At 45.0% G+C, this 12,438-nt stretch overlaps 1 protein-coding gene across 5 annotated transcripts in view; it reads right to left on the bottom strand.

The window, feature by feature from the left end:
- lrch1 (leucine-rich repeats and calponin homology (CH) domain containing 1) overlaps nt 1–12,438 on the bottom strand; it is a 99,084-nt gene that overhangs the window by 30,955 nt on the left and 55,691 nt on the right. For all 5 annotated transcript variants that reach the window (XM_034885152.1, XM_034885153.1, XM_034885149.1 and 2 more), the window contains exons 10-11: nt 7,503–7,573; nt 1,735–1,821 (exon numbers count right to left, since the gene is read on the bottom strand). In XM_034885152.1, coding sequence (XP_034741043.1) covers nt 1,735–1,821; nt 7,503–7,573 — 158 coding nt within the window. The remainder of the gene's footprint in view (nt 1–1,734; nt 1,822–7,502; nt 7,574–12,438) is intronic.

The following is a 12,438-nucleotide window of genomic DNA, read 5'->3' as shown; positions in this document are numbered from 1 at the left end:
GCTGCAATGAAACAAAGAGTGAAAAATTTAAAGGGGTCTGAATACTTTCCGTACCCACTGTATATATATATATATATCTCAGGATATGAGATATATATATATCATGAATATATGATATATATTAGGATATGATACAGTGAGGAAAATAAGTATTTGAACACTCCGCTATTTTGCAAGTTCTCCCACTTAGAAATCATGGAGGGGTCTGAAATTGTCATTGTAGGCGCATGTCCACTGTGAGACAATCTAAAAAATTAATCCAGAATTCACAACTATTTATTTGTATGATATAGCTGCAAATAAGTATGTGAACACCTGAGTAAATAAGTGTTAATATTTGACACAGTAGCCTTTGTTTGCAATTACAGAGGTCAAACGTTTCCTGTAGTTTTTCACCAGGTTTGCAAACACTGCAGAAGGGATTTTGGCCCACTCCTCCATACATATCTTCCGTAGATCAGTCTGGTTTCTGGGCGGTCGCTGAGAAACACGGAGTTTGAGCTCCCTCCAAAGATTCTCTATTGGGTTTTGGTCTGGAGAATGGCTAGGCCATGCCGATACCTTGATATGCTTCTTACAGAGCCACTCCCTGGTTATCCTGGCTGTGTGCTTCGGGTCATTGTCATGTTGGAAAACCCCGCCTTGACCCATTTTCAATGCTCTAACTGAGGGAAGGAGGTTGTCTCCCAAAATCTCGCAATACATGGCCCCAGTCATCCTCTCCTTAATTGAGTGCAGTCACCCTGTCCCATGTGCAGAAAAACACCCCCAAAGCATGATGCTACCACCCCTATGCTTCACAGCAGGGATGGTGTTCTTGGGATGGTACTCATCATTCTTCTTTCTCCAAACACGGTTATTGGAATTATGAACAAAAAGTTCTATTTTGGTCTCATCTGCCCACATGACCTTCTCCCATGACTCCTCTGGATCATCCAAATGGTCATTGGCAAACTTAAGACAGGCTTTGACACATGCTGGTTTGAGAAAGGGAACCTTCTGTGCCATGAATGATTTCAAACCATGACGTCTTAGTGTATTACCAACAGTAACCTTGGAAACAGTGGTCCCAGCTCTTTTCAGGTCATTGACAAGCTCCTCCCGTGTAGTTCTGGGCTGATTTCTCACATTTCTTAGGATCATTGAGACCCAACGAGGTGAAATCTTGCATGGAGTCCCAGTCCGAGGGAGAGTGACAGTCATGTTTAGCTTCTTCCATTTTCTAATGATTGCTCCAACAGTGGACTTTTTTTTCACCAAGCTGCTTGGGCCCTTTCACCGTAGCCCTTTCCAGCCTTGTCAAGATGTACAATTTTGTCTCCAGTGTCTTTGGACAGCTCTTTGGTCTTGGCCATGTTAGTAGTTGTAACAGGTCTTTGAAGGTCAGAATTCTAGCTGATAGACTGGTGTTCAAATACTTATTTGCAGCTGTATCATACAAATAAATAGTAAAAAAAAAAATTATACATTGTGATTTCTTTTTTTTTTCTTCTTTTTTTTACATTATGTCTTTCACAGTGGACATGCACCAACGATGACAATTTCAGACCCCTCCATGATTTCTAAGTAGAAGAACTTGCAAAATAGCAAGGTGCTCAAATACCCATTTTCCTCACGGTATATTATATCAGGATATGTGATATATCATATCCTCATATGATGTGATATACTATGATATAATATAATATATCATAATGTGATACATGATACTTGAAGCTCAAAGGGAAGCCTGACCTGCTGGGGTCCTGCAGCAGCTCCACAGCCTCCTTCAGCTGGTTGATCATGTCAATGTGCAGCTCTGTGCCGTCGGTGACCTTTGACCTGGGACCCCAAACACAATCAACCATCAGGGAGTTACAAGGCAGGCCCATTTGTTGTCTTCTCGGATCAAAAAGATTAACATTTTCAACTCATTATTATTTTTTTTTTTATTTCACTACCACCACCTTACTGCCACTAGTTTTACGCTACTTTATGGAATCCATGGTCAATAACCCTCATTTATATAATAATAATAAATTTAATTTGTAAGGCACTTTATATTTACATAAATCCCAAAGTGGCACATGATAAAACAGGTAAGCGCTAAAAATAAAAATACACGGAAGGCATGAAAATAAAAATAAAATAAAAATTACAAGGAAAAGGGGCAGGAGTTCAATCAAAAGCTCTCCTAAAAGGTGGGTTTTAAGGCCACGTTTAAAAACGTCCACAGTCTGGGGTGTCCTCAGGTGGTCAGGGAGAACATTCCCCAGTCTGGAAGCAGCTGAGCAGAAAGCCTGATCTCCCATTGTACGGAGCTTTGTTCTGGGAGGTTTCGAGAGATACGCTGAGACTGACCGGAGGGTCCGAGTTGAGGTCTGTGGGGTGAGGGGGGCTTCACCATGGATACATTAATGGGTAAGGAGGGAGACCTTGTACTCAAACCTGAGTGAGACAGAAAGCCAGTGGATTGATTTGCGGATGGGGGTGATGTGGTCATATTTGCGCACATTCAACAGGATCCTAGCAGCGCTGTTTTGTACAGTGGGGTTCGAAAGTTTGGGCACCCCAGGTCAAAATTTGTATTAATGTGCATGAAGAAGCCATGAAAAGATGGAAAAATCTCCAAAAGGCATCTAACGACAGATTAAACATTCATTTTTTATGTCACAAAAAGTGAAATGGTGTCTGCAAAAGTTTAAGCACCCTGCAGAGTAAATACCTTTTACCGCCCCCTTTGGCAAGTATCACAGCTGCTAAACGCTTCTTGTAGCCGGCCAAGAGTCTTTTGATTCTTGATAGAGGTGTCTTCGCCCATTCTTCCTTCCAAACGTCTTCCAGTTTGTTGAGATTTCTGGGTCGTCTTTCACACACTGCTCATTTAAGGTCTATCCATAGATTTTAAATTATGTAGAGGTCAGGAGATGGTAAAGGCCATTGCAAAACCTTCAGTTCATGCCTCTTGATTTAATCCACCGGGAATTTTTAGGTGTGTTTAGGATAATTATCCATTTGTAAAAGCCATCCTGTCTTTAACTTCAGCTTTTCACAGATGGCATCAAGTTAGCGTCCAAAATTTGCTGAAATTTTATTGAATCAATTTTTCCTTCTACTCGTGAAATGTTACCTGTGCCACTGGCTGCAATACAACCCCAAAGCATGATTGATCCACCCCCATGCTTAACAGTTGGACAGAGGTACTTTCATTAAATTCTGTGCCCTTTCTTCTCCAAACGTACTGTACCTTTGGTCATTCGGGCCAAAAAGTTCTATTTGTACCTCATCGGTCCACAGAACTTGTTTACACAATGCATCAGGCTTGTCTATATGTTCATTTGCAAACTTCAAACGCTGATTTTTGTGGTGAGGATGTCGAAGAGGTTTTCATCTGATGACACTTCCATGAAGACCATATTTGTACAAGTCTCTCTTTATAGTGGAATGGTGTAGCACAACTCCAGTGTCTGCCAGACTTGCTTTTCTCAAAATCCTGCCAGCTGTTCTGTCTGATATTTTTCTTGGTCTTCGGGATCTTCCTTTAACTTCCACTGTTCCTGATGATTGCCATTTCTTAATTATATTACAAACAGAAGATATTGGCATCTGAAAACGCTTTGCTATCTTCTTATTCTTCTTCTGCTTTGTGAGCGTCAACTATTTTCAGTTTCAGTTTTCTAGACAACTGCTTAGAAGAAGCCATGGTGCTGATTGTTGGCGCACGGTCAGATGAGTCTGGGCATTTAAAACCTTAAGATTGAAATCGACTGGTCTTTCCAGACGATGATTGAGAACAATCCATGGCACTGTCAGGTCTCAGCTAACTAGAGGAGACGGTACATGCTATAAACTCTTCAGGGTGCCCAATCTTTTGCAGACGCCATTTGTTTTTCTATCTGTTATTTTGAAAGTGTAAATGATGGAAATAAAATTATAAAGATGAATGTCTACTCTGTAATTTGATGCCTTTTGGAGATTTTTCCATCTTTTCTTGGCTTCTTTATGCACATTAATACAAACTTTTACCTGAGGTGCCCAACATTTCGAGCCCCACTGTACTGCAGCTTCTGAAGGCTTCCCGGTGAGGAGCGCATTGCAGTAATCCAGCCTGGAGGATACAAAAGCGTGGACAAGCTTATCGGCGTCTGCTGGGGTGAGTGTGGGACGGAGTTCTGCAATTTTTCTTGAGGTGGAAGAAGGAGGTCTTGCAGGGATGTTTGATGTGAGCCCAAAGGTCATATGAGAATCCATTTAACACCCAGGTTAGTGGCTGATGTTAAAAGAGGAATATTTTGTCCACAGAGGGTGATGCTGGTAATGTCAGATGACCGAAACTGGTGTGGATTGCCGACTAAGATGCCTTCAGTCTTGGAGCTGTTTAGCTGCAGAACGTTTTGCTTCATCCACGCCTTTAACTCCTCCAGGCAGCTGGTCAGAGTGGAGGATGGTAGGGCACTAGAGGGGGTTGGGTTTCTCCTGAGGTAGAGCTGAGTGTCATCAGCATAGCAAGGGAATGAGATTCCATGCCGGCTGATGACATGGCCAAGGGGAAGGATGTAGAGGATAAACAGGGTGGGGCCGAGCACTGAGCCTTGAGGGACACCACAGGTGACGTTGTGTGACAGGGATTTAGCCTCTCCCAAGGCGACATGTTCAGATGAGGTGGCATGAGAACCACTCATGGACAGAGTCAGCATGGACAGAGTCAGAAACAACGATGGTGGACTTAAGACGATGGAGAAGGATGTAGTGGTCTACAGTGTTGAATGCTGCAGTCAAGTCCAGGAGGATGAGAAGAGATGTGGAGTCTGGGGGTCTGATTGAACGTTATTTACACTAGGCCTGGAATCAACCAAAGAAAGTCTTGGTTGACTAAAGTCCTAAAATTTTGATAAAAATCGACTGGGGGGGCGGAAAAAACACTGTTAGATTAATTAACTGTTCTGTCTAGGCTATTTGCAGTATATTAAACGTTTGTTGACCTAATTATTTTGCAGTGAAATGTAACTCGTCTGTCGGCTCTGACAGCGCTACATCAGCACTCTGTGCATGTCCTTGTGCGGAGCGGCTGAACATAGGAGCTTGGCTTTGCGGCTGAGACACAAATAGGCTATTCATTTAAAGCTTTTACTCTTTACTCTAACACAAAAGGCACATCCAGTTTAATATATACTGTATATTCTATAACTGATGGTGTGGCGTGCTGGCGCTGTATATTAACAAGTTCTTCTAACCTCAGCCCTCCATAACAACAATGGGCCTCATATCCTGAGCAATAATGTTGAAAATTCCTTCCGTGATTTTATTTTTGCGTTTGGATGATAGAGGCTTAACATCCAGCGTGGTCTGGGGGGGTCCGGGGAATGCTACCGTGGTTGCGGGTGTGAGCACCTATAGTTAGCCAATATAACAATTATTAGACTATGAAATATGCCAATTTTGATATGTTCATATAGCCTACTGCAAGCTCTAGCATGCAAATTTTGCAATCAACTTTTTTTCCGTTATCTATTTTTGTAAAATGCTGCCACACTGTCGATGTCTTTGACATGGTAGAGGAGGATGAGATGGCCTTGTGGTAAGACACACCCAGATCATACGCAAGAAGGTTGTTAATGGGGGCGGAGTTGAAAATGACCAGGTCCAGTGTGTGCCCCTTGGAGTGCGTGGGGACATCAACATGTTGTTGGAGGTTGAGGCAGTCCAAAGTCAGCTGCAAGGTGGCAGGAAGCGTTGTCAACATGAACATTAATATCTCCAAGTATAATAACGTTGGCAGAAGTGGTGCTGAGTGTTGTGAGAAGGTTGTTTATCACTGAGATGAAAGCTGAGTTGAGTTTGGGGGGCCGGTAGATGAGAAGCATCGTCATTGTGAAGGGGGGTTTACATCTAATTGCAAGGCATTCAAATAAGGACAGCGTAGGCCGGGGGAGGGGGAACAGCTCCAAGTTCTGTTGGTGTATGAAAGCTAGGCCACCACCACGATTAGTGCTGATGTTAAAAAAAACGTACGACGGGATCTTCTGTGGATGTAACGTGGACGACGCTGAAGTCCGTGTTCTTGGATGGCAGTAATGCCCGCTGGAATGGAGCAGTTGTTGAGACTTAGCAGCTGTGGGATAGAGTACTTGAGCTTTGTGCCGGTTGCCGAAAGTGCTAGCCTGGAGCTAGCTGTTTGCCAAACACAGAGATGGAAGACTGTCGAGCACAGGGAGAAGACGGTCCATATCATTGCAGCGGGGTGCACGTGGCACGGAGGACTGGCTGTAGGCAGCTGACAGCTAGCTACCAACTGCAGAGGTATCTACTCGAGACAAAACCGGACCGGGACAGCTAGATGGCTGCCCGGGAGAAAACTTGAACCTCGGAAAACTATTCAGACCATAAAAAAAATAGCGGAGAAGCGGCAAACAACCGACGCCAGCGTCCACTCCTCTCTCTCTTCACATTCATTTCATTCAGTGACCGAAAACCGGGGATTTGAAGGATTCAGGAAGAGCATATAGAATTAGACCTAATATTTGAGCTAATAAAGCAGAAATTAAGAATTATTTGGACTAATAGTTAAGAGGAACGTATGTTGAGTGGATGAGTTTGTCAGGATTCTGATTTGAAACCATTTCAATTTACAAATTAAATGAAATTGATCAACTGTATTTGCAGAGAGCATTGCATGGAATCCATCATTTCTTGTGGTAATTTGGTTAAAAATGCCATGATTCTGATACAGACATTGTTAAAAGGGGTCAAGTTTGACCCGAGGACAACAGCAGGGTTAAAACCAATCCACGACTGCCTGAATGTCGGAAACTTTGGAAACAATAGAGTTGCTGTGTACTTTTTTAAGACGTACATACATTTTATGATTGAAATTAAAGACCTTCATCACAACATCAACTGGGCCCTAAATTCAGTTTTTCAAGCCAAGCATCGCTGAACTTGCACTTTACCAAAAGCTGAAGAATAATTGACTCGCAGCAATCACACGGAAGCTGATTGGCTGCAATATCAGTTGCATGTTGGTCTCATTTGTAGTCGTAATGCAGCAAATAATATTTGGACTACAAAAGAAAGCTGCAACACCACAGAAGGTAGCGTTACTTTGTTATACAACTGTTTTCATTTCTTTGACTGAGAGAACGTCAACATAAAGATTACATTTAACTTGTTTAAATGCTAAAACCATATCATTTTACTACTGTTTTTTTTCAGTTTTGTTTCGTTTTCATATCTATTCTCGTGAATTTATCGTTCGGTTGTGAGGTAAGACTCAAACTATTTTTAAAAAACGTCAATCACACAATAGAAACTAACGATTGGCAGATTATGTGCCTATTTAGCAGCTTTAATTAGCAATAAAAAGAGCTCAAGCTCTGTGTCTCTTTCTCTGCTTGTGTCCCAGATATCTGTTCGGGTTGATTAACTAATAATAATTCTAATTATTAGGTATTGCCGTGAAAACCAGTGCCGCTCGGAAAAAAAGGGCAGTAATGCAGAAAAAATAAAAAACTAGATGAACTTACATTTGTCTTGGTGGCCAGTGTGAGTCTTCGTCTATTCTGAGGGGCTCGTCAAAGTCTGCTGCTGTCCGACCCTACACACACACACACACACACCCACACACACCCACACACACACACACAAAGACACACCCACACACACAAACACAAAGACACCCACACACAAACAAACAAAGATGCACACAGACACCCACACACAAAGACAAACTCACACACAGACACAAAGATGCACACAGACACACACACACCCTGTCAGATTTGTCAGCCCTGGGCCAGAACTCAGAGACGTTCCCGTTGTCCTCTGGTCCACAAACTCATCAATGACAACACTGTAACTAAGCCTCTCTCTCCTCAGTCTCTCCCCACACACACACACACACACACACACACACACACACACACACACACACACACACACACACACACACACACACACACACACACACACACACACACACTCCTCCCCTCCCCTCCCGCTGATGGCGGGTTAACTGGCTCATTTCTTATCTCCGGATGTATTTAACCAAAGAAAACGTCGGTCAGCTGGAACTCTACAGACTGGTCGATGGGGGACATCTGCAAGTTTACTCTTGTCTGATCTTTTGTAGGCTACGTTCACGCTCGGTGTCTTGTTTGACTAAAAAAAGTTGACTCAGGCGGAAGAGTTTTTTTCAGCTTCAATATCCTAGAGCGCCATGTGGAGGGGTGCTAAGGTTGGATAAAACTAAATGGTGGAGTGAGATAGAGAAAGAACAGAGAGAGTGAGAGAGCGAGAGAGAGAGAGGTGCTAACGTTGGATAAAACAAAGCGGTGGAGCGAGTTAGCGAGAGCGATTTTTAGATTTTTAAGAAACATTTATTTACCAAATAAATAACACGTTTTTCAAATCTTCACCAACATGTCATTGCTTCACGAATCCACAAAATAAATATGAATATCAGACACTAACACAGAAACACATAGTGGAAGACGAGCTCCCCCCCCTGCACCGAACACACCGCCGTGGTGAAACACCACTGGTCCACAAAACCCTGAATGTCCCTTATCAGAGACATGAAGCGGAAGTCCACCCACACCCTGGCCTTCACCATACAGACAAACATGTATGTCAGCCCTCGGCCGGACACGTTGTCCACCTGGTTCTTTCTGCTTTTATAGACTGATAGTTTAGCCTGAACCACAATAAAATTCAACAGTTGCCACTTCTTTACATTGAGTTTGTTGTAACCAGCACCAAAAATAAAAGCAGACTCAGTAAAAATCTCCCCACAGTCCAGAAACACAGTCCTCAACATAGTAAAAATAGGCCTCAGTCTGTAACAGTCCAGGTAGCGGGGTATGATGGTCAAAATATCACGAATCAATGACACATTGTCAACAATGGACCTGCCGGGCACGCAGTAGGTTTGGTCCTTATGGATGACCCGGTCCAGCACCCGCTTCAGCCTGGTGGCCAGGACTCTGGACAGCAGTTTGTAGTCTGAGCATAACAGCGAGAGAGGCCTCCAGCTCCGAATGTCTGTCAAGTCCCCTTTCTTTGGGAGGAGAGTCAAAACAGCCCGCCAGGAACTCTGAGAAAGTAGACCGTTGGCAAAACAGTCTCTAAAAACATCGAGAACATCGGTTTTCATGTTCTCCCAGAAAGTCCTGTAGAACTCTGGGGGGAGACCATCAATGCCTGGGGCCTTTCCCCCCTGCAAGCTTGTCAAAGCCCTCAACACCTCCTCTTCAGTCAGGGTTCCCTCAAGCTCCCGGTTATCATCCACAGAAACCGTGGGCAGTCCTCTGCAGAAGCCATCGAATGCCTCGACGGCATCCTCATTCTCCGTCCTGTACAGGTCGGAGTAGAACTCCACAGCTCTCTCTCGTATCTGCGATGCCGCTGACAGTTCCTGTCCACCTACCGACCGCAGAGCGTGTATCATCCTGCTCGGACCGTTCTTCTTCTCCAGGCTGAAGAAGTACCTGCTCGGCGAGTCCATCAGTGCGGGGCTCTGGAACAGGGACCGGATCAGTGCCCCTTGTGCCTTCAAGCCCAGCAGGTCCGCCAAAGTGGCTGTTTTGGACTTAAGGTCTTCAATGCAGCCTTGATTTCCTGTGGACCCTGCAGAACTCTGCAGGTCCATGATGGAAATCTCCAGATCCTTCATAGACTCAGTAATGCCTCAAGAAACGTTGAGAGTGTACTGCTGACAGAGCTGCCTGATGTCAGCCTTGCCAACATCCCACCACTGCCTCAGTGAACTAAAATCCCCCTTCGTTTCTCTAAAACCCTTCCAGAAAAACCTAAAAAAAATCTCTAAAATGTGCATCTAAAAGCAAAGCAGTGTTAAAATGCCAATATGCAGACCTAGATCTTATATTGGCAATAAAAACATCACAGGACACACAGGAGTGGTCAGAAAACCCAACAGGCCATATATAACATCCTTTAAATACATTAAAATGGTGCTTAAAACAATAAAACCTGTCCAACCTGGCCATAGTAAACCGGTTGTCACTACTGTGAACCCAGGTGTATTGTTACTCCAGACGTCAGCTAAGTTGTGGGTGACCACCAGCTGCTGCATGGCCCTCTTAGAGGCAGCATAAGGCTCTCCGTGGCTCCTGTCCAGACCATCATCCTGCGTGCAGTTAAAATCACCCCCCCACAAATAAAAAGTCCTCTGGTTCACAATCACTTAAAACCTTACCGAGCTCCTTTAAAAAAAGAACTCTGTCCGGTCCTGAGTTAGGAGCGTACACTTTAATAAAAAACAGATTAAAAAGCTCATTCCGGGCCCGGACCACTAAAAGTCTGCCCTCCACCCTTTCCTCCACAGTGTGGGACACAGGCACAAAGCTTCTAGCAAAAAGGAGCGCTACACCCCGACTGGTCCTGCTAAAACGACTTAAAACCACCCCCCCATCCCATTCCCTCCCCCAGCCCATCTCGTTAGCAGTGTCGCTGTGCGTCTCCTGCAACATAGCTATATGTATACGTTTAAGCTTTAAAAACTCAAGGAGGGGAGCTCTCTTCCTCACATCTCGGCCTCCATTTATGTTGAGAGTGGAGAGTTTAAAATTACTCATAATGTCAGAAGTGATGAGACAGACACAGATCAGATAAAACAAGGTGAAGAGGGACAACAGACAGATTGTCCTACATGTCATCATCATCTTCATCATTTAAAAGCTTGAGTTTGATCCTCAGGACCAGTTTCTTTAACCTATAGTACTCAGGCTCTGTGAAGCCCCCGTCCCCCCTCAGATTCATCTGAGCTCTGATCGAGGTCAACAACAGGGCTTTGTTTTCAAAATGGTCTTCGAGTATCACTTTTTTATTGTTTTTAGTTTTCTGGAGGAACTTTCTAATTTGTAGGACCGGGTACAGCTCATCCTGCACCGAGCCCAAAGAGACCTGCGAGTCAGTAAAAGGCTGACTGACACTAGGACAGACCTATTCCTCCTCAACCAGCTCCCCCTCCATCACCTCCTCCTCCCTCACCTTCACTTTTTTGGCCTGAGAGACCGTTTTCTTGTCCCTTTGTTTACGTTTCCACAGGCACTCAGCCCCATCAGGGACCACATGCAGCCCGGCCCCATCAAGGACCACAGGCAGCCCGGCCCCGTTAGGGACTACAGGCAGCTCGGCCCCATCAGGGACCACAGGCAGCCCAGCCCCGACCAGAGACTGACCCACATCCTCCTGTCCCATCCGAGGCCAAACCTTGTCAACCTCAGGCAGAACCACAGGCTGATCTCCACCCTGACCCGGTCCATCATTACCCCTGTCATGTTCGGCTCGTTTCAGAGTTTTTTCCGGGCAGGCTCTGACTAAATGTCCCTCCCCTCTACATTCAAAGCATTTAACTGTCCCCAAATTTACAAATACAACATGATCAAATCCATCAACCTTGAGCCTGAATACCGGATTTAGCTCCTCATCTTTTTTATTCAGGATCATCAGCACCTGTTTCCTGTGAGACACGACATGTTTCAGCAGAGGAGACCTGCAGCTTGACGGCAGCATCCTGAACGGGGACACTATCTTTCCGTACCGGCCCAGTTCCCTCTGCAAGACGTCGTCCCGGATGAACGTCGTGATATTGAAGACGGTGACTCTAGTAGCCGGTCTAGTTAACGGAGTCACCGAGACCAGCGCGTCATTAATAACGAGCCCTGACTCCACCACAGCGTTAGCTTTGTCAACGCTGTCAACAAACACTACGACCGCACCGTTCATTCGGGCGGCCGACCTGATGCTGCCGTGGCCGACTACCTCCCCCACGCCCAGGCTGCACTCCTCCACCGAGCACGAGGACCCCGGAAATGTTTTGAACCCGTGCTTACGGCTCAGCGTGGTGAACGCCATGCCGGTGGCAGAGCCACCACGCACACACACACACACACACACACACACACACACACACAAACTTCCGAAAAGATGCACCAACAATCAAAACAGCGACACAACCACGTGCACACACATTATCTACACCATATACGTTAGTAAAAGATAGAAAAATGTTAGTAAATACTCACAAAAACCACGTCAGCACACCACTCACTCCATGCTTCCACTCAGAGAGAGAGAGAGAAAGGGAGGGAGAGAGAGAGAGTAAGAGAGAGAGAAAGAAGGAGAGAGATAAAGAGATAGAGAGGGAGAGGAAGAGAAGGAGAGAGGGAGAGAGAAAGAGAGAGGGAGAGGAAGAGAAGGAGAGAGAGAGAGAGAGAGAGAAAGAGACAGAGAGAGGCTCCTTGGCTCTTTGCGTCGTCCACTTGGTTTTATATTTCATCCTATTTGTCCCGCTGAGTCTCCGCAGCGACTCACTGTGACAGTGACAGTTCAGGCTCCATTAAGACGAGCTGAGCAGTCGGATACAGTGGTTTGAAAAAGTGTTTGCCCCCTTCCTCATTTCCTGTTCCTTTGCATGTTTGTCACACTTAAGTGTTTCGG

Source organism: Etheostoma cragini, chromosome 11 (assembly GCF_013103735.1).
Source record: "Etheostoma cragini isolate CJK2018 chromosome 11, CSU_Ecrag_1.0, whole genome shotgun sequence".
NCBI lineage: Eukaryota > Metazoa > Chordata > Actinopteri > Perciformes > Percidae > Etheostoma > Etheostoma cragini.
The sequence above is the reverse complement of the archived record's forward strand: the minus strand, read 5'-3'. Positions and strand labels throughout refer to the sequence as shown.